The 21,924-nt window shown below is 48.0% G+C and overlaps 1 protein-coding gene across 10 annotated transcripts; it reads right to left on the bottom strand.

Annotated features, from left to right (window-relative positions):
* Window positions 1-1,004: 1,004 nt before the first annotated feature.
* Window positions 1,005-14,650, bottom strand: LOC124968806 (cytochrome P450 4F3). Of its 10 annotated transcripts, XM_047531581.1 has the most exons (14): window positions 14,557-14,644; window positions 13,979-14,177; window positions 11,363-11,507; window positions 9,628-9,772; window positions 8,531-8,550; window positions 8,313-8,440; window positions 6,454-6,575; window positions 5,437-5,707; window positions 4,450-4,516; window positions 4,124-4,253; window positions 2,557-2,690; window positions 2,407-2,471; window positions 2,155-2,237; window positions 1,005-1,739 (listed from the first exon to the last, which is right to left on the bottom strand). In XM_047531581.1, exons 2-14 carry the CDS (start codon window positions 14,174-14,176, stop codon window positions 1,562-1,564), a joined length of 1,686 nt encoding a protein of 561 aa, XP_047387537.1. In that variant the 5' UTR covers window position 14,177; window positions 14,557-14,644; the 3' UTR covers window positions 1,005-1,561. The 10 variants fall into 10 exon arrangements, with proteins under 10 accessions (XP_047387537.1, XP_047387539.1, XP_047387541.1 ...); XM_047531583.1 differs by lacking the exon at window positions 11,363-11,507 and having other exon boundaries at window positions 8,531-8,584; XM_047531582.1 differs by lacking the exon at window positions 9,628-9,772 and having other exon boundaries at window positions 1,018-1,739; window positions 8,531-8,584.
* Between the last annotated feature and the right edge of the window lie 7,274 nt (window positions 14,651-21,924).

Below are 21,924 nucleotides of genomic sequence, written 5' to 3'. Positions count from 1 at the left end.
CAGCAAATGATTACCCCTAATGCACTGAAAAATGGGATAATCACTGGATCATACCAACTTAAAATCTCACTGTAAGTTAACTGCTCCCATTAATTGCAGACAAAGTTTAGATTAGGTTCCTTCTGCTTTAAAACAACTTTTAGCCTGTAATCCCAGAGGCTCTGGAGGCTGAAGCAGGAGGATCATGAGTTCAAAGCCAGCCTCAGCACCTTAGTGAGGCACTTAGCAACTCAGTGAGACTGTGTCTCTAAATAAAATATGAAAAAGGGCTGGGGATATGGCTTAGTGGTTAAGCACCCCTGGGTTCAATCCTCAGAACCAATAAATAAATAAATAAATAAATAATAAATAAATAACAACTTTTATAGCTGGATGCCTTTCCAATTCCATAAGTGACGTGAAAAGACAGTAAGGAATTACAAAACTGGCTGGGGTTCAGTTCAAAGGAAATAGCTTCCCTAACATGCATGAGACCCGGGGTTCCATTTCTGGCAGAAAAAAGGCACTATCTTGAAAACAGAAAGTTAGAAATGAAATGAACATGATGTATACTTTTACTCTGAAGCCGCTTCTCAAGTCAGGAAAATGTGAAGTTCATGATGAGATGAAAAAAATCAAAACTCAGGAGTGATACAAGATGGGTTGAATCTCTAAGATCCTTTCACATAAGTGGGACCTCAGAGGACATCTCTAGGGAGGGAGCAAACTGAAGTAAAGGAGACCACATGTGTGATTTCAGAGTAAATTAAACTGCCCTAATGCCCTTGGGTACCACAAGCCTTGATCTTCCTTTCGAATAATCCTCAGAACACTGCTTTTGTCACATTCTGCAAGTATTCTTTCAATCATGACAGCCAACATCAAGGTAAAGATAGCCAGCCAATAAAAAGTGAAAAAAAAAAAAAATCAGCAAGAGCAACAGAATAAAAATAAAGTTACTTCAATGATCAGACACAATATAAAACAATCATGTTTAGCTCAGTTTGCTGGCACATGCCTAGTGCCCAGCTATCCAGAGGACGAAGCAAGACAATTGAGCTCAGCAGTTAGATGCTGCTCTGTATAGGCTCTGTCTCTAAAAGTAAGAAACGCAGAAGGTGGTGGGAGGGAGCAAGAGAAAGGAAAACACAACTAAGCCTGCTATGTTTAATAAACACAGTAGTTTAGTAGCCACAGAAACAGTGAAAAACCCTACGATGAGAAAAGACAGGATATAGTTGGAGATGCGAACGGAGGTAAGGATGGCAAACATTTAGTGTTCTGAGTGTTTGCTTCCATGACTCGGCGCCTCAAACCTGCCCTTAATCTAGCTCCATCTTCTGCTCAAACACGTCCCACGACTCCCGCCATCTGTTCAGGGGCTGTGAAGCCAGCCAGAACCAGTCAGGGTTGGGCCGCGCCTCCCCCACCTAGCCCTCCGGCTTTGGTTGCCCGACGTCCCCGGCGCACCCTGCTGACGCTTGGTGAGACTCGAACGCAGGTGATAACCATTTTATTCCTGGGTATCTGCATACGTAGTTCTGGGTGGAGGCAGGTGGGTCCCGGGACGGCCCTGGGCGGGTCACTCCGCGCTGGCGCTCAGCGGCTCCACGCGCAGCCAGAGCCCGCCCTCGGCGCGCAGGATCAGCTCCGGCTTCCTGCGCGGCTCGGTGTCGTCGGGCAGGACTCGGAAGCGCAGCAGAGTCAGCGCCAGCACCACCCTCATCTCGCTCATGGCAAACGTCTGCCCGATGCAGTTCCTGCGGGCGGGGTGGGGACTCTCACTGTGCCAGGGACCACCAGCCAGGACCCATCCGCCCACAACCTGACCCGGGATCCCCCATCCATCAGACCAAGGGGCAGCGAGGAGCGCTGAGGTGCCTGGATCTCTGTGGGCGTCCATGGTCCCCAAAGCCTGACCCAGACTCCTGCCCACAACTCAGCCTAGAAGCCAAAGTGGGAGGGCTCCGAGCGCATGGTGGACCTTCTTGGACCGACCTCTTTGGGGACCTACCCAACACCCACTCTCCAAACCCTGGCACACAAGTTTTACAAGAGCCGCAGTAAAGACACCAGCAACTGACCATTTGAAACTCCACCCCCCTTGCCGCACTACCATCCCCAGAGTCCCGATGCCATCATTCCATCCCTATCTCAGACTCCCGCGGTCCTTACCTAGGTCCCGCGGAGAAAGGAATAAAAGCTAGAGGTGACCTGTCCTTGGCATTTTCTGGGTCAAAGCGGAAGGGGTCATAGACCTGGAGAAGAGATCCACCAAGACACAGTTGCTGGGTGGGTCTGCCAGCACACCCAGGGAGAGACAGAGGTGCGTGTGGTGGGGGAAGGTGATGTTTGATTTGGTGGTCAAAACGCCACGCCACCTTCAGGAACCCTGCGGTGGACAAGAATAGGAGGGAAAGGCAGCACCTCAGGGTTCGGCCACACAGCTGGGTTGTGATGAGTCCCGAAAATACTGATGAGGCATATGACACCTGTGGGAGAAAAGGGACAAGGTCCAACTGCCTGATGGAGCCCTCTTCCTGCACAGGAGCCGCCTCCTCCTGCCATTGTGGGTACCTTTGGGGATGACCCGGCCATCGGGGAGCGCCACGTCCTGGGTGCAGCGGCGGGAGATGACTGTCACTGGAGGGTGCAACCGCATACTCTCTTTGATGCACATGGTCAGGAAGGGCAACTGAGCCAGGTCGTCCCTAAAACCACCCCCGCACACACACAAATTATCCAGAGACCAAAACAGAGTCTGCCAGCCTCTGTGTAAAATCTTTTCTCCTTCTCATAAAATAAACTCCAGATGGGTTGAATAGTTGAGAAAGAAAAGGAAGGTATTAGGAAAGGACTGTAGAAGATGTAACTAGGTATCTTTAGAAGCTTTCCCTCAAACACAGCATCCAAAAAACCACTGTAAAGAAGTCAATGGTTTGCATGAAAATAAGTGTTCTTGATACCACAGAGCAGAATAAAAATAAAACAAGTGAGAAAAAAATACACAAATTTAATGTATGTGTGTGTGTGTGTGTGTGTGTGTGTGTGTGTGTAGGGGTGGTTGCTTTTTCAGTTTGGTTTTTTTGTTTGTTTGTTTCAAGACAAGGTCTGGCCCCCAAACCTTGATCCTCCACCTCAGTCTCCTGAGTAGCTGGGATTACAGGTGTGCACTGCTAAACCCAGCTCACTATACCTACTATTGCTCTTCTTTATCACCCTATCTCTGCCTCTCTGTCCCCCTCCTCCCTTTCTCTGTATTCTCCCTCTTTCTCTTCCTTCTCCATTTCTCTATGCCTCTCCTCTTCACACACAAACCTCCACCTCTCTCCCCCCTGCCTGTCTTTTTCTCTTCCTTCTCCCCTCCTCCTGTTTTTCTCCCCGCATCCTGCACCTTCCACTTTAGTTAAGACTTGCTTCTTGACCTAGCACTGTTCCTCTGATGAAAAAAAATAAATTCTTCTGATCATTCAGGATCTCAGTCAAAACAGTTATTTTACCTCGAGCCTTGTTTCTGACTCTCAACCCCATCCCTACCCTTGTATGCTTAGTGTCCCCACCTGGGACTGTTTGCCCACCAATCTGAGAACTCCTGGAAGGCAGATCCCTGGGCTGTTTCCCTCTTGGGTCTCTAGCACAGAACAGGGCAGAGCACGGAATAGACCATGGGAAGATAGTGTGGGCCTGTTTTCTGAATGAAGGTTGCATGGATGAATGATGCAGGTACTCTGGACAGAAGAGATGGCTTTTACTTCCAGGTGTCTCCCATGAATCCTTGGATTGGACAGGAAGGTAAGAATTAGGGTGCAGAAGAAGAACAAACTTTCAGGGGCTGAAGATCCTTGAAAAAGTGTCTTTGTGCTCTTTGAGAGAAAATAAAGGGAGTGGAGGGGAAGTCCATTTCCTGACCTTGTGACTAGCAGACTCTGCTACGCTCACAGATTGTCACATTGTCACTGATTCTCCCATAAGTTCAGATCGTTCTGTTCCCAAATCTTGCAAACGTACCCTTGCTAGTCAGGCTGGGTATTAGGCCCTAGCTCTGAATTGGTTCCTATCAAGGCAATAATGGAATCACGAGCATCCCACCTGGGGAGCAGAGCCCATGAGAGGGGCTCGGGGAGAGCCTTGAGGACTCACTCACCACTCAATCTCTTTAGGATCACGGTCCCTCAGCAGCTCTCGCACCTCCTGCCGGCAGCGCTCCTGGTACTCTGGGTGCCTCGCCAGGTTGTACAGGACCCAGGAGAGACCACTGGCCGTGGTGTCATGGCCTGAGGGGCAGTCAGGCAGCCTTGGGCCTCTGGGCTGTTTCAGCACCAGAGGGTGGACAGCACCCAAGCATTGAGGTCCCAGGAAGGATGGGAAAGAGGACAATGGACAGAATGCAGTGATCCAGGGTCCACCTAACCCATTGATGGAACGGAGAGACCCTCCACCCCCTCTGTAGTCCCACACTGGGGCCCTCACCCTCAAACATGAAGGTGTCAGCTTCTGCTCGTATATCCTCATCTGACAACTCTTTTCCATCTTCATCCTGGAGAGAAAATAAGATATCCCCCACCCCAATTACACCAGGTCTGAAGGATCTTCAGTGTGACTGACAAAATTCCTTAAGACCTGTCTTAAGAAATCCAGAAACCCAAGCCACTTGCACCCCTAGACCTCTGTTGGTCACCATCACCAGAATCCCCACCATACAGTCATTCTACTTGCTTCCTTGCCTCCTATTTTGTCCCTGGTGGGAGGAATTAATGATCCATGAATATTTTCATATGAGGAATTTCTGAGAAAATGTTACTGGAACTTGCATTAAAGGATTATTGAATGGAAATTTACCTTGGAGATTAAGCATTACTCCAAATACATTTGCTCACACTCTCAAGTGAGAATCTTACCTTATGTCCCTGGAGGAATTTGGTTCTCAGGCCAATAGACTTTACCTTTCCACTGAAGACAACTTGTTTATTCTCCAAGATAAAGTTCATTCCCTCCTTCTCCCCCCCCCATAAGAGCAGTTGTACCACCTGTCCTATATAAGCTCAAAAACTCATCAGGTGTGGGTCTTTCTCCAAGGGTATTAACCCTGCTACATGAACAGGTTAAAATCTTGCATCACCTGGGGAAGGAAGTGTTGGGAATTGGGAACCATTGCTATGATCCTACTCAGGCTGCTGTATTTCTATAATAACTGGACTTTTTATGTCACTTATTCACTTATGGAATTGGTCAAAGTGTTTGGAGCATCTGTTAATGTAGATATATATACAGATATAAGCGTAGTATACTAACTTATTAACTTGTAAATAGATTAAAATCTCAGACCCTTCATAGTTTCAGACTATGGAGTTCCCTGCTGCAACCAAGTCATCTCTAAGATCTGTTTAGCTCTGGTTCGTCCCTCCCTTCACAGATACCGCCTATGTCTCCCCAGTGTCCTCCTGTTGAGAAGCTCACCTTAGTCAACAGGAGCACATCAATGAAGTCCAAAGTCTTGGACTCAGCCTTGGCCTTAAGGAAGTCACTAACACCCTGATCAGGGAGAGTGTGGCGCCGCTCCTTGATGACAGCATCTGTGAAGTCGTGCACCAGGCGGCAGGCCTTACGGAAGCGCTGCCCATTGGGGCTGAGATGGTACAGGAAATCCATGTGCATGAGAAGTTGTTCATGCCTTTTGACCACAAGGGCACTGAGCTCCAAGATGGCAGCAATATATTCACTAGACTTCCTGTAGGATGAGGACACAAAAGGAGGCATTGACTCAACGTACCTGATGCCCAAGGAGTACTCTCACCAGCATCTGGGAGCTACCTCACATCAGGAAACTGAGTATCCAGAAACACATGGCTTCACAGATACACAGTGAATATGGGCCTTGAAATTGACTCTCCTATGTCTCCTCTCTCTTTACATCCCATCTCTATGAGCCACCTCCATGCCCCCAAGGAACCCAGAGCATAATCTGGGCATACTCCTTTCCTTTCTTTAGTACCAAGCATCCAGTCCTGTCCTTTTTCCTCCCTGATGCTGTCCACACAGCTCACACATCATTGTCTTCCAAGTGGTCCTAGACCCAACCCCCTCCCTAGCTTCCTTGCATCCATTCTCAACTCCACGTACTGTCTACATGAGACAGTTCCATAGAGTTCATTCAGCTCTGATCATGCCCATCATCAGCTCAAAAACCTTCACTGGTTCCCTGAGAAACCTCATGATAAAATTCACACTGCTTTACCTGTCTTTCAGTCTCCTTAAGATCAACCCCTTCTACTGCTTGATCCTCATCCAAGGAGTCCCCCTCTTGCCTGTTTTACACACTCTGCTCATCTGAGCCCTCTTACCTTTACTCAAACAATTTCACCTACTTAGAAGAACTGATTTCTCTCTCCCCTTCCCTATACTCCAATGCCAGTTCTGATCCACAGTCTCCTTGAGTCCATGGCCTAGGTTCCCAGACCTTAGGAAAGAACTCACTCCTGACAATTGCTGTCGAAGCTGAAGACGCATTTCTGCAGACTATCCAAGGTCATGAGGCTAATGTGCTCAAACATGTCCAGACGGGTGCTGCCCTCTGAGATCAGTCGCTGCCACTTGGCCTGACCAGAGAAGGGAATAGGGCTGGATCTTGGCTCCCTGAGACCTAGACCAACCACAACCACTAGATGGACTCCCCAGAACCAGTCCTCTGTCCCAGGTACGCACACCCAGGGAGGATCATGTTCAGTGAGAGCAGAAGCTGTTCCTATTTAGAGATGAATGCCCAAGACTGGCAATCAGTCTAAGTCCCAGCTGTGACTCTGTGCACCATTAATCACCTGTTTCCTTCTCCTAAGTTCCACATGTCAAATCTTCAGCAACAGTTAAGCTGATCTACTTCAAAGTCTGATTAACAGGGATAAAACACCTGCTCTGCCTTTCATGCTCACTTACCAGCTAGATGATCCTGAGCAACCTCCCTAATTTCTCTCACACTCAGAATGATTATCTGTCATGGGCAAAATAACCTGTGCTACTCACGGTTGTGGAAAATAAATTGGACAACATGTATTATACAATTGGCATATGGCATCATTTCTGGTATACATTGAGTTTTCAGTGTTAGCTTTCCTTATCTTCATAGAGATAAATTGATTTTTTAAATTCTCCTGTATTGGGAGAGGTAGTCATGCATGGTTCCTGGTCTTCCTTTCTAGGTATGCTGAGAATGCAGTGTTTCTGGCCTAGACCATTTTTCAAAGGTATGTTGGTAGAGAACAACCCCAAAGGAATAGGGAATGACTCTTCTAGGTGAGAGTCAGGCTTGTTTCTGTTTGCTATTCAAGCAGATTCCCTAAATCTAATGTAAGGGGATATACCAATGAGCAGGCACCTTGTCACCACCATCAGATTTGATGGCTTATAGCAAAGATGAAAACCAACAAGAAGCACAGGGTGCTTGCTGAGTCATGAGTAATGCCCTTTGACACTCCAGAAATCTCATGTCTTCTGCAACAATCCATGAACTGATAATAAGCTAACTTATTAACTTACAAGTAAGAAAAATCCTAAGCACTTCACAGAAACCTCACCCCCAATATTACCCTACTTCTGGATCCACACCTTTTGCAATGTGAGTTTTCAGCAACTTCCACTAAGAGGGAGATCCTATTTATCCCTATTTGATTATGTGATAGAATTCTGACTTAGGCCAATACAATGTGGTGAAAATGAGGTCATAAGCCCAATGAGGCCTCTGCTTCAGGAGGCATTGAAGCCTCCTCTCACACCCATGGAACCCTATCTCTGCCTTGGAACCCTAGGATATCTTCTGAAGGGAGAGAATCATGTAGAAGAGTACAGTTGTCCCAGATTAGGACATTTTACATCATCCAGTTCCCAAACATGTGAGGGAACCTAGCCAGGGTCATCAAAACTGCCTACCTGACCCACAGCTGACCTTGAGTGATTCCATCCACATCCAGAAGAATCAACTTACTCATCCATACCCTTGTTAGCAAACTAATGAGTTCAGAAATGGCTTGTTACACAACAACAAATTCTATGCAATATTCATCATTAGCATTGTGGCTTTATAGACCTTCTGTGAGAGAAACATAGAAACCAACCTCTTCTGAGCACCTACCATGTACCAGGGAGATAACTCCACTTTATCATCTGGACCAACTTTTAAGTACAGATTTGTAGTCCCATCTTACTACTATGGAAACTGAGGCATAGAGAGAAAGCCCGGTGGTCTCAAAGTGGTTCATCAGAGCCAGACCTGTATACCTGCTCTGTCTGTGACCCTTCTCCCACCCAGGTTCAACCTTGGATCATAGGTTCAAGGGACTCACGTGCATGACATTTGTAGTGTCATTGAAAATCTTCATGTAGGGCTTTAGGATGTTGAAATGGAAGGCAGGTGTCAGCAGGCGGCGATGGTGGCTCCACTTGTCACCAGAACTCAGCAAGAGCCCATCCCCTGGCAGGGCAGCCATGGGCAGTGGGCAAGGGCAGCACTTTGCCCTGGCTCCCAGGGTTTCCCCAAGCCCTGTCACCAGCAGTTACTCACCCAGCCAGGGCTTCAGGAAGCTGTAGAAGATCACGTCCTTGAGTGCAACAGCAGCTGACATGAACAAGAACCATCAGGGGCCATGGGGAGGGGTAGAGAATGGACTTTGGGAGGAGATGGAGGCTCCCAGGCAGAGTTTGCACTTTCCCCCGTCTAAGCCCCATAGCAGGAAGGAACCCAGGGGAGAGGAAACAGAAAAGAGGGAGGAGGCAAGAGGGGACCAGGCCAGGCTGCAGCAGCAGAGCCATGAAACAGCCTAACACAGCACAACACAGACCAACATGCCTGGGTGTGACTCCTTTAAGGTCCAACATGTTCTACAACATTCGAGCACAGCACAACACTCCATAGAGCTCATAGGAAACCCTGTCCACCCAACACCATTTGACATCTCCTGACACAGACTGGAGACATATGACAGGGACACTTGTTATGTCCTAATGTGGGCAAAACATACATGACCTGCCATGACATGATACAACATCCTCTGATGACATCTGTGCCCCACAGACAGACTTCAGACAGAAACAAAATATGGTCTTATTCATTTCCCAGATATGGCCCAGATGTGACCCAACTAAGTCTCAGACCTGACCTGGAGATACCCTAAGACCTGCCTTAAATAAGACTCAAATTAGGTCTCAGTCTCTTCTCCGAGGTACTCTAGGACCCAGACTCCAGACAAACCACAAACATGGCCCAGATGAGGCCAGCAGAAGGAAAAGACAATCTTCGACAGAAACACAGACAAGAACCATACAGACACTGACATGCCCCAAATGTCCTTGGCCACAACTGAGTCCCAGACAGGACCATCACCAAGGATCCCAGGTGTAATCAGGCATACATTATACCAACTGTAACCAGGATCCAGGAGTAACTGTACATTGGCAAGTTGTGACCACTCAGCAGATGTCACACAGACATGCTCCAGATGTGAGCAGACATGACCAGAGGTCAGATAGGTGGGGGTCCAGATGAGACAGAAGCAGGGCATTACTGCCACAGCCACTCTTGCTTGCACTAGGGTCCCCAAACAGCTTGAAGCAGCACAGAGACCTTGGCAGCAGGCCAGCTGGGGTCATGCCAGTGTCTACCTGGAGCAAAGAGCACAGGCTTGATGAAGGCGGGGTGGAAGATTCGGACGACTGGGTGCCAGGGCCCCACCCACCAGCAGCACACATCCCCAAAGGTGCTCGCCAGACCCTGGGTGTACAGCAGACCTTCCTCTGAGCTCTGGATCTGGAGAACAAACAGAACCTGATGCACACTCCATGAGGCTACCAGAGAAGGACCTACAGCACAAAGACCAGGACAGGGAGGGCAGGGAATCCCATCCAGCAGATCATCGTCCTCCGTGCTGAGCTTTGCCTGGGCTCCCTGCCCTCATCCTCTGTACACAACAGTCTAAGTCCCTCAGTTATAGTCACAGAAATACTCCTTCCTCTTCTGCACACCTGGATTACCTTCCATTCAGTTTTCCAGATAGGGGTCGAGGCTCTGAATGAGAAAGTCATATAACATGATCACAGCCCTCCAGATAGTGAGTCACATGTCTGTGACCAGAGTCAGGGTGTCTGAATCCAAATCCTGTGCTTAACCACTAAACTGCTTTGTGTTCCCTAAAACAATCACACTGGGGGTCCCACGCCTGCCAAGACTGGGCAATCAGAGTTGCAGTGATTAAATTGGGACTCTGTCCTCCGATACGGGCCAGGACGATTGAAGTGAATAATGGGTCATTGAAGGGAACGCTGGGAGAATGAAGAGCTCTTTCACGGAACTGAACTTCTGGGACTCTTCATTCAAACCACAAGGAAAGGCTGCCTTGAAAGAAAAATAATGCCAAGAGGAAAATCTGAGAGCACACAGATTTCTGGGACATTATTTGAGAGCTGGATCTAGCTCTGCTTGAAGATCAACCTCCCTGGACTTTACACGATATAGATTCCCTCTCTGACTTAGTGCACACCATGGTGAGTTTCCTCTACTCACAATTGAAAGAGACTTCAGCAGCCAGAGTCAGGGATCTGCCCTGAATCACTAAGCACTTTGGTGTCAGTCATGATCTCTGTTGGAAATTGCTCCTTCCCCTGCTTAACTTGATCTGACCAAGAATGGGAAGGGTAGGGGACAGGGGAGATGAATCAGGCTGGGGTGGAGTCTCCTAAGGAAGACTCCTAGGAGGGCAGGAGGGCAAGGAAATTGCAGGGACAAGCCACGAGAAGGGGTGGAAGGAATCTGCCCACCAGAGGTGGCTATCATGGAAATCGCAGCCAAGCTCCTCCACCAGCCACAAGCCCTCCTCATAGCTCTGGGCCTGCAGAAGGGCAAGGCTGGTGCCAGGGATGGCAGGGGACCCAGGTGCTTCTGATGCCTCCTGCATCACCTGCCCCTGCTTTGAAACCTTCCAAGTCGTCACTTCACACCCTGCTCTGGTAGCTCCTCCTCCAAGAAGGCCCCAGCTGCCCTGGCAGAGACCCTTCTTGTCCACTAGCTATCACAGTCTGTCTCCCCCAGTCCATTCCTGCCCACACAAGGTTGGGGTTATCGCTTCAGATCCATTCCCTTGAGCTAGGGGGTCCCTCCAGGAAAGAGCCCTGGATTGAGGCCTCTTGGGGCTCCAGGGGCACTGAGAACCCTAGGTTGGGGGGTTGGTGTGACCACAGAGGAGGAAGAAGACAGTGAGGGGGGGCCGGTGAGTCCATGAAAGAGAGAGAAGAGGGAAGGAGGCGCTGGAGTGAGGCAGGGGCCCACAGAAGCGTGCAGGCGGAGAGCAGAAAGCACTCCAATGTGTCATAGCGCCCACCATCACGAGCTCTGCATGGGTACCTGAGGCATTGAGCACAGATCGGATGATGTTGGGATGGCACAGAGTGACCAGGGGAATGACAGGGCCCAGCCATGTCATAAAGCCCTGAGGGTAGGTGCCCACCAGCTCCGTCACTTGCTTCAAGCCCTGCTCTGTGGGTTGGACCTGAAAACAAGGCACAGGGGGTCACCTTGTGACACGGTTGATGTCAAGTGTCAACTTGTCAGGTAGCCATGAAATATGACTTCTGGGTGTATCTGTGAGGTCATTTCCAGAAGGGATTAATGTTTACATTGCAAGAATGAGTAAGGAAGATGCACCCTCCGCAGTGTGGACGGGGCATCAGTCCACTGAGGGTTCAGAGAGGACGTGAAGGCAGAGAAGGGACAAAGTCACTCTCTCTGCTGAAGCTGAGACATCTATCTCTCCTGCCCCTGGACATCAGAACTTCAGGTTCGCAGACCTGTGGACTCAGAACCTAATACCAGCTGTCTCTGCCACCAGATTTTTGTGTCTTTAGACTCAGACTGAAATAATGATACCACCAGATTCCCTGTTCTCCAGTTTGCTGATGGTGTGTAGTGGGACTTCTTGGACTCCATAACTATGTAAACCAATTCCCCTAATAATATATATGTGTGTGTGTGTGTGTGTGTGTGTGTGTGTGTGTGCATGTGTGTGTATCTATACATACACACATATCTCATATCATACATACACACATATATGTATATATTTATGTTTGAATAATGTGTGTATATATATATATATATGTATGTCTGTATGGTAGTACAATCATGTATATAGTACTCACTTAAGATTACAGTATAGCTGTTGGGTATGGTATACCTGTAATCCCAGTGACTTGGGAGACTGAGGCAGGATCTTGCGTTCAAGTTCAGCCTCAGGAACTTAGCAAGGCCCTAAGCAATTCAGCAAGACCCTCTAAATAAAATATGAAAAAAGGGCTAGGGATATGGCTCAGTGGTTAAGCACCCATGGATTCAATCCCTGATACTGACCTCCTTCCCAAAATACAGCATAGCTGAAGAATTTGAAGAATTGCTATCACCCAGTACTTTTACTTCAACTGTTCTTTCTCTGTGTTTGAATACTTTTAGATACATAAATACTTACTGTTGTGTTACAATTGCCTATAGCATTCAGAAAAGTAACAGGCTGCACAGGCAATACTACATAGCCTAGGTGTGTGGAAGGCTACACCACCGAGCTACGTGTAAGACCACTGCCTGATGTAGGCACAAAAATCACCTCATGACGAATTTCTCAGAATGGGTTCCCATGATTAAGTGACTTTGATTAAGTGAATGACTTTGTGTGTGTGTGTGTGTGTGTGTGTGTGTGTGTGTGTGTCCATGTCCTTTTGTTCTCTTACTCTGGAGAAACCTAACTAATAAACCATCACAAGAGCCACAACAAGGGCCTACTACAGCCTCTGCGGGTGATTGATGTCTGCAGTGGACACATGTCCCAATTTTGTAAGGATGGAGGGAATCTCTGCCTCTGCTGTTCCATCCCTCTCAAGGCCTTATCCAAGTCCCAACAGTGCATCCCAGGGTAGACAGAGAAGTCAGGTTGTGACACAGAAGACAATCTGCGCTTGGGAGGAAGGATTTTCTCCTGCTGGGAGTGGTTCTAGCCCCGAGGGCAACCAGAGAGGAATACCCCAGTGGGGAAGAGTTTGTGGGCAGCCCCATGGCCTTGGGAAATTTCTCTAAGGCTTATCCCACTTCCTTTTATGTCTTGGCAGGTCCATGTGGTCTCCAGTTCCTCTCATGGACAAGGGTCCACACACAGGGGACCTTCTGGCCTCAGGGAGCTCATGGGAGCAGAGGTGACCTCCAACTCTCCCTCAGGACTCTCCTACTGTGAGCACTTGCTTCCACCCAAATTCTAGCAGATCACTTGCTCTCACTAGACCTGTGCAGATGCCCATGAACTGTGCCCTTTACAAGGGAAGCAACCAAGGCACGACCACCCAAAGGGGAGCACAGATCTAAGGTCAATGTTTAAAGTAAAGGGTGGGGTAAAGGAAGGCTTCTGGAAAGGGAAGTGAGTGACCAACTTCAATCCGGGTTGGGCAACAAGACCCGTTGGTACATCTTAGGGGAGAAGAGAGATAAGAGGAAGGTGCCCCAGGAAGGAAAAGGGGTGGGCAACCCATACATATCTCCTGGCTGAACTAGTCCACGGGAAGCTATTGCTCCTTCCCATGAACATCCAGAAGCCCATAAATGGGCAGACACAAAGAAATGGTTCAGGTAGGAGCAGACCCTGGTGAGAACCCCTATGGAGGACTCAAGTCCAGTAGCAAAGAATGTGGGAACACCAGGGGGTCCTCACTTTGTGTAGCCCACCCTGGGAGCCCTCAGAGAGGCACCAATATGGCAAAGATGGCCAGAAATGAATCCAAAGCAAACTAGGCTCGGAGAACAAGGAGATAAGAAGGGCTTGGCACATCCTGGCGTGAGTACATCACCAGAGCAGCTAACTCCCTTGTTCTCTGCTGTCCTAGACCCAAGCCCACCCTGATGCCCAGCCCCCTGAGCCCCATTCCTGACCCCTCAGCAATCCATATACCCTGATAGCCCAACCCAGCCTGCTGCCACACTCACCATGCCCAGGTGACCCAAGAGCCAGTTCCGTTTGGGGGGCTGCGGGAAACATTTGAGGCGATGAGAGTTCTTATAGAAGGCATAGATCCAGGTTAGGCTGCGGGCCAGGAACCAGGAGATCCCAGCCAGCAGCAGGAGCAGCCAAGGAGAGGCTTCCATGGACTGCGGTCCCAGCCAGGACAGGCCCAGCTGTGGCATTCTGCAGGGAAGATGGAACAGGGTGAGCTGCTGAGGCCCAGGGCAAAGACAGTTTCTCTAGGGACAGGGACAGTGTCATGAAAAGGGCAGGGAGGGCCCCGAGAGGGGAGGAAGACCTAGGACAATCCAGGGTAGGAAGAATGAAAGGGGAGAAGAGACAGAGGTGGAAGAGGAAGAGGAGACATTAGAGAGGGGAGGAGGAGCACAATAAAGGGAGAGATTGATTGGAGTCCAGACCTTCCTGAATCATAACAAAGTGCTGGGGACTGTTACCCAGAAACCACCAGGCTGGCTGGCTCTCTGGAGCTGGCCCAGCCCTGGGCAACACCCTCCTCATACCAGGCAAAGAACCTCCCGTCCCACCAAATCCAGCCTGGCACCTTCTGAAAGGAGCGGCTTGTCCCCACCAAGCTCTTCTCCCCTCCTCTGGGACTTCTTTGTCCCTGGTTGATGACCTGGAGGAATCTGTGGGAGGCTAAGCTGGGTTGGGCTGGACCAGCCAATCCCAGCAGGCCTGCCTGGGCAGGCAGCCAAGATTTGGGGGTGGAGTCAACTGGGTACAAAGGGGAACCACTCTGTAGTCACCGGCATGGGCACTAGGTCCTTAGAACTTGGCAACTCCTACATGAGGCAGAGAACAAGTTGGGGGGTGGTGAGGAAAGGTGACTTGAGTGACAAGGTTTACACACTAGGAGAAAGGATGGGTTTAAGAGTTCAGGAGAGTGGACCCAGGCCACGCCTTCCCCTAAAACAATTTTACATTGCTCAGTGCAAAATTAGGAGGCTCAGAGATGGAGATCTGTGGCTGGCCAGCTGCATAACCTGGCAAGAGTTCAAATCCTGCTTCCAGGCAGCCCAAGGCCTGGATTGAGACATGACTTCTAGAAACAGGAAAAAAGAATCCAGTCCTGCCGGGCATTATCTGGATCAGATTCCAGGGAGAAGGAGGCCAGCTGGAAGAGCACACCTGGGGCTAGGCTCAGTTGGAGAAGGAAGGTGAGAGAAGAGAAGGTGTATAGAGCTGAGAGGGGACCAGGATGATGGGGTCCAGGCAAAGAAGGGCAGAGCCAGGGAACCCTGGGCCAAGACCCTGTCTGCTTTATCCTTGCTCTGATTGTGGGCAGAGCCAGCCCTCCTGGGCTCAGCCTTTCCATCTGGGAATGGGATATCAGATGAGAACATTAGAAGGAGACATATGGAGTGTAGGAAAGGGGCCAGAAATTACAACTCACCTACTTTGAACCAATCCTATACTCTGCAAGCAAAGACTGTAGGTCAGGTCCTTCCACTGTATGCTCTACTCTACATAAAGTATGCCTACTGTGTGCCAGGAGCCCTACACATTGAATTCAACTTGATCTGCATAAACTATGTACACTGAATGCTACCTGCTTTACATAGTGTGCCTACTATGTGCTGTGCATACAGCATAAAGCATGCCTACTGAATGCCACCTGTTCTACTTAAAGCATGCCTAATGTGTGCATGCTACAGAGTGTGTCTGATTTGTGCCAGATGCTCAGCTGCATCTCAGTGTCCAAGGTTTCCTGCCAACCTCTCCTCAGCTATCTACCCAGGCCCTCAAGCCCAAGCTCTCTGCCAGCTTGCTTCATCTCCATTCACTGAGCACAATACCCTATTATTAATTGGGACATATATAGTGGAAGCTCAGGCAATAGGGTGGTCCCAGAAGAGAAACACCTTGAGACACTTGAATCACCACCTGCCCCCCACCCTACCCCCAGATGAACTCAGGAGCTTCCACCCCACAATCTGGTGCTCCCCTTCTGGCTCTCCCTGCATCCTGTCCAGAATTGCCCTGCAGAGTGCTCTCAGGTGAGGGGGGCTTCAGAGATTGGGATCCTAGAAGAGCTGCTGGGAAGGAATGTGGGAGATGGTCTCCCAACGCTGGTAGGGTATTAGGGAGACCCCCCAAGCCACCCTCTGTACCCCCACTCAGTGGCTAGGAGATTCTGTCCCCAGAGCCTTGCTGTATGGTGGTGTGTGCTCCCTGGAGTTCCCTACACCACCCTGCTGGAAGGTCCATCCATGTCAAGGCCAGCAGACAGTCCAGAGCTGGATCAGCCCTAGTCCTGGAGACAGGAGAAAGATGCCCCGCAGCTCCAGTTGCTGACACACTATGTGCCTGGGAGTATCAGGCAGCCTAGGACAAGCATCCTGGCCACCACCACATTCGCCTGCATGTTACAGACCTTGATTAAGATATTTAGGTGTATAAAACTTTCCCCCATTTCATGAATAAGGATGAAAGAAATTTACGTGACTCACCCAAAGTCACATTGCTGGTGGAGGCAGGAGCCTGGCTTCATATTATGTGCCATTAACCATTAGACTGCCCTCCTCTTTTGTCTGTAAATGAGCATTTTGGTAGCACCCTTATCACAAGATTGTGCTAAGAACTGAAAAAACCAATGCACATGACAGAGCATCACCCAACAGCCCTGTGAGATCACCTCCATGAGCCCAATTGTACAGAAGAGAAATTGGAGATTCAGAGAGATGAGGCTCCAGCCTCAAAGAAAATTAGATAAATAGGAAAGTACAGGTGACAAGAAAACCTGGCACATAATAGGTGCTTATTAAGTATTTGGGAAAGGAAAAGGGGTTTACAAGCTGGTGAACTAAGGTTTAGTAGATCCCTAATGGGATTTTGTCTTGGGAAGAATGTCTCAGCTGCCAATCACACAAACCTGCCTTAGAGAATGTCCCCCAGGGATGAGAGCCAGACTCAGGAGTACAGGGACTGGTGCTTCTCTTCAGAGGTCCTTTACTGCCACCCAGGCTGTGGCAGAGGGCAAGTGCATGAGATTAGCAATGAGAATCACTCTGTGGGTAACCAGCCTTGGTCAGTACCCATCCATTTCCAAGCCTCAGTCTTCACATCTGAAAAATGGGTCTTATGAATATTCACAGAGCTTTTCAAGTATTCTATCAGAGAAAGGAAGAGTGAAAATGGTATGTGAGCAATGCTCGCATCTCTACCATCTCTAAATGCATGGGTTTGTGTGTGTACACATTTGTACAAGCATTTTTCAAAAAACTCCAGAAGAATCCATACACCCCAGCAGAATTGGGGAAAGTAGAATGTAAGTAAAAAACATTTTAACTTTTTTTACCCATTTCTGGGAATTTTCCCCATACGAAGTTGCTATCACCCTAACAATTTTGAAAAGGAAGATTTGGCCCAGTTAGGGACTCATGGTTGGTCAACACGAACATGAGCAGTTTTTATTTTGTGTCACATGAAGGCACACCTCCGAGGAATCCTCAGGAGGTCTGTCCAGAACAAGCATGCAGCCTGCCCCATGGCTGGGTTTTCACCTTTCCTTTCCTCAGCTACTGGGAAAAAACATGTTCTAAATTCAGCTGAACCCAGTTCAAGTCTGAGCTCTGCCCCCTGGCTGTGTGAATCTGGGCCAGTCACTTATCCTTTCTGAGCCTCATGTCCTCCTTGGTAACACAGAGAGGTGGACTTAGACATCCCAGGTAGTTCAACCCTCAACAATGAACTGCTTGAGCATCTACACTATACCTGGCCTGATGCTAGGACCAGGGACATGAAATGACAAGATGCATGAGACCCCTGCCATCACGGTTCCATGTCCAATGGGGGAACCAAGAGGTAAAAAAGATTAAGTCAGAGGGTGGAGATAATGAAAGAAATTAACAAAATGTGACATGCTGGAAAGTGACCAGGAGACTGTTCTGGCCATGATGATTAGGGAAAGCCCCTTAAGAAGTGACCTTTTGAGAAAGGAGAGGACAGCAGGGTGGATCTAGGCAGCAGCCCTCAACCCCTCCAACAGCCCAGTAAGGAAAGAGTGAAAGAACAGTTGATCAGAGACAGGAGTGAGAGTGTAAATACTGTAAAGTGCAATATTGGACAGTTTGAGACTTGGAGGGATGCAGAGTTTGGTTATTGGAGTAGAAAATAAGGAAATAATTCCTTGACCCTGAACCCTAACCAGGGAGAGGAAAAGCCTATAAGCTCACTTCCTCAACAACAGCTGGAAAGGAAAACAGACCAAGTTACCACAGGACAGGAGCAGCAAAGACAGTGAAGGCAATCACACAGTTGAACCCAAACTGCGCTGGGTGGGGCAGCCGTCCACAGTTAACCAGCCTGCCTAGGACAGAGTAAATCAACACAGCTCCTCTCGATCTTCAGATAGTAACAAATAAAACCAGAGGAAATATCTTTTGCAATCATCTAGAAGGAACCTGTTGAGAGATCACTGCAGCAGAAGGTTACAGAAAGTCCCTTGCCCTCACTCTAGACAAGGAGGGTGGGGTGGAGCAGACCCAAGAGCAGAACACTCCCAGGAAGTGCTCACCCCACCCAACCCTCCCCACAGCCTCCTCGGGAGCACAGGCAAAGATAGGCCAACTGACAACCTAACCCATCACAGTGGCAGGTGCAACCCATGTGAGCTGCACCAGCCGGGGCAGAGGTGTCTTGCTACAGACACCCCACAGAGAATCTGCACCCACCAGCACACCGTTGTGGACAGACTCCAAGTGCTTAGATAGCACTGCTCCCCAGAAGACCCAGTGCAGGAGACCAGGCACCTGCAATACACCACCACGGGTGGTGGGAGCTCAGACTCAGGCAGGTCCGCTGACGCTCTATCCAGGTCACAGGGACCCTGGTGGTCTACCTCAGCCAGGATGGAGGCTTCTGTGCCACAGACCATCCACAGGGAGCCCACAATCCAGGTCCCACACTTGCAGACAGTCACCAAGCTCTCTGCCACTTTAAAGAAGGCCCAGTGGAGGGAAGCAGTTGCACAGGGTCACAGAAGTGAGACAGGCCTGATCCCTGCATTCTGTGTCCCCACACCCAACAGAAACAGCCAGCAGATGCAGTACAGCAGCCTCCCAGCATGCAGGTTCAGGCCCTGGGCCGACAAACCGACTGGTGAGAAATCCAGAGTAACCTGGAAGGAGCTCCTGCCTCCCAGTACCTCTAGGAGGATCCACAGCTCTGAGTCCCAGAGTTATCAGTTAACTCAATTCTCATTCAGACATGTGGGCCCATGGAAGGTAATTCCTGAGGAAACCCCAAGCAGCCTGTGGAGAAATTCACACGTACACAATGGCAGTCCACCCCACAAAGGGGCTTATAGAAGAGCATGCCAAAGATATCAGTCACCAACCAGTGTGTCCAGATACCAGCCCCTGGCCTGAGACCTGTGCACTCCAGAGACGGCAGCAGCCCTATACTCTCCTCCTCTCAGCTACCAAACACCACATCGAACAGACTACAATGCCTCTACCTTAGACTGCTATGCATACCCCAAAGTATACATAGAAGAGCCCACACTGGATTTGACGGCACTGAATACACAGAGGTCTTCTTCAGGAGGGTGCACAAGACTACAACCCCTAACAGGGAATGGTCAGGTGCTAAGTCACAGACAATTAGAGACCATCTCCTCTGACCCAACAGAAACCTAGTAGGTACCCAGACACAGTGAAGACCAGAGAGAGCCTCCCAGGGTTGTGTTAGAGGTAAGCAGGTATGATCACTATCTCCCATTCAGGGAAACAGAGGTAAAACTGAAGAGTGATGAACATTTCCAAAGGTCCCAAATCCTAATGAAATCCAAATCAGGAAGACTCAATAAACAATTTCTCCACCTTGAATTGTTATAAATAGCTCTTATGTCATTTTTTTTTTGGTACCAGAGATTGAACCCAGTGGCATTTAACCACTAAGCCACATCTCCAGCCTTTTTAATGTTTTATTTAGAGTCAGGGTCTTGCTGAGTTGCTTAGGGCAACTAAGGAGGTTGCTGAGGTTGACTTTGAACTTGGAATCCTCCTGCCTCAGTCTCCCAAGTTGCTGGGATTACAGGCTTGCACTACTATGCCCAAATCTAATGTTCATTTTAATCTTACACATATTACTTTTCATTTGCATCAATAGATGTTCTCTTATTATTCAATATTACACCCTTGTCTGGCTGAGGTTCAGGCCCTGAAAAGAAGTTTCAGGGTTCTGGCAATTGAAAAAAGTTGCAAGGTAGGGTTGGGATAGTAAACATGCTTTATTTGGAGGTGGCAGCAGCTCTTTCCCTGACCCCAAGTCTCTCCATAGGTCTTTTTTAAGTTCAGGCCAGCCAAAGAAGGCACAGTGCCAACAGGTTACATAGTGAGCACATGCTCACAAGCAGACGTTCGTGGCCCTGAGTACATACGCTGAATCAGGGTGTTATGACTTTGACAACAGAGCTCATCAGAAGTCTCAGTGAGGGAGTCTAACTATAACCATCTTGGGCCTGCCTTACAACCCTCAACCAATTTGATTCTGTTTCTCCTATTGTTTTAAAGCATTAATTGGAATCACTCTTTTTATCTTTGTTTTCCTAGCTCAGGTTTATATTTGCTCCTCTTAGTCCCTCTTTCCCTCTTGCATTACCTACTCCTGCCTCAAATCGCCCCACCCATTTTTTTTCTTCTTCTTACCTTGGTTTGTATTATTCTTTCTACCTTTTTTATTTTATATATATGTATATAGATAGAGAGATAGATAGATAGATTTGTAGGTGGACACAATACCTTCATTTTATTTTTATGTGGTGCTGAGGTTTGAGTCCAGGGTTCATGCATGCTAGGAGAGTACTCTACCACTGAGCCACAACATCAGCCCTCTTTCTCTTTTTTAACTTTGCCCAGTTTTTCTCTCCTCCCCCTTTCAGTCCCTGTATAATGTAATAATTTTATTCTCTTAAATAACTAATTTTTTAACCTATTCCAAACAGTATTACAATTTTATACCCAGATTAGGGGAACTGTGGAGTACATTTTCAAAAGTTTTTCCCCTAATTTTTATTAGTACATGAGTTTGCTCTGAGTCATTGTGGTTAATAGACTTTAGTATCTTCCTTCAAAGTGAAACTGATACTGGAAACAGCAGAGGGAACACATTGAGTGGAAGTATCAGTACCTGGATATTCACCCAGCCTGGGGAACTTAAAAGAAAGAAGCTCGTTAAATTGTCCTTTGCATAAAAGTAAAAGAATAATCATCAGCAGATGGGTAGACATACAAACAATATTAAAAAAATCAAGAGAACAAACTACCCCCAAAACCCCACAACACTTGAACAACTGATCCATTGACACCATAAAGGAGGAAATGTTGGAGAAAGAATTTTGAGAGTTCCTAGTTAAAATGTTCAATTAGCTAAGAGAAGATGTAAGGAATGAACTTAGAAAATACAGGAAGTGAAAATTTATTTAAATAAAGAGGGATTCTGAAAAAGAACCAAACAAACATCCTGGAAATGAAAGATTCAATAAATAAAATTTAAAATTCAGTTGAAATTATTATCAATAGATTAGATCACAAAGAATACAATTCTCAGGCCTTGAAGACAGAGTATATAATCTTTAAAATAAAGCTGACATGGGAGAAAATCTTTGCCAATCATACTTCAGATAGAGCGCTAATCTCCAGAATCTATAAAGAACTCAAAAAACTCTACACCAAGAATGTAAATAATCCAATCGACAAATGGGCTAAGGAAATGAATAGACACTTCACAGAAGAAGATATGCAAGCAATCAACAAACATATGGAAAAATGTTCAACATCTCTAGTAATAAGAGAAATGCAAATCAAAACCACCCTAAGATTCCATCTCACCCCAATTAGAATGGCAATTATCAAGAATACAACCAACAACAGGTGTTGGCGAGGATGTGGGGAGAAAGGTACACTCT

The sequence above is a fragment of the Sciurus carolinensis genome, chromosome 17 (genome assembly GCF_902686445.1).
Source record: "Sciurus carolinensis chromosome 17, mSciCar1.2, whole genome shotgun sequence".
Lineage (NCBI taxonomy): Eukaryota > Metazoa > Chordata > Mammalia > Rodentia > Sciuridae > Sciurus > Sciurus carolinensis.
The sequence above is the reverse complement of the archived record's forward strand: the minus strand, read 5'-3'. Positions and strand labels throughout refer to the sequence as shown.

What these genes read in the sequence shown, in the direction of transcription:
- LOC124968806 (XM_047531581.1), bottom strand. Translation starts at nt 14,176, where the DNA reads ATGCCACAGCTGGGCCTGTCCTGGCTGGGACCGCAGTCCATGGAAGCC. An exon ending in ACACTACAAATGTCATGCAC is followed by an intron (nt 6,576 to 8,312) that starts GTGAGTCCCTTG and finishes TTCTCTGGTCAG; the next exon opens with GCCAAGTGGCAGCGACTGAT. An exon ending in TGGCCGGGTCATCCCCAAAG is followed by an intron (nt 2,472 to 2,556) that starts GTACCCACAATG and finishes TTTCTCCCACAG; the next exon opens with GTGTCATATGCCTCATCAGT.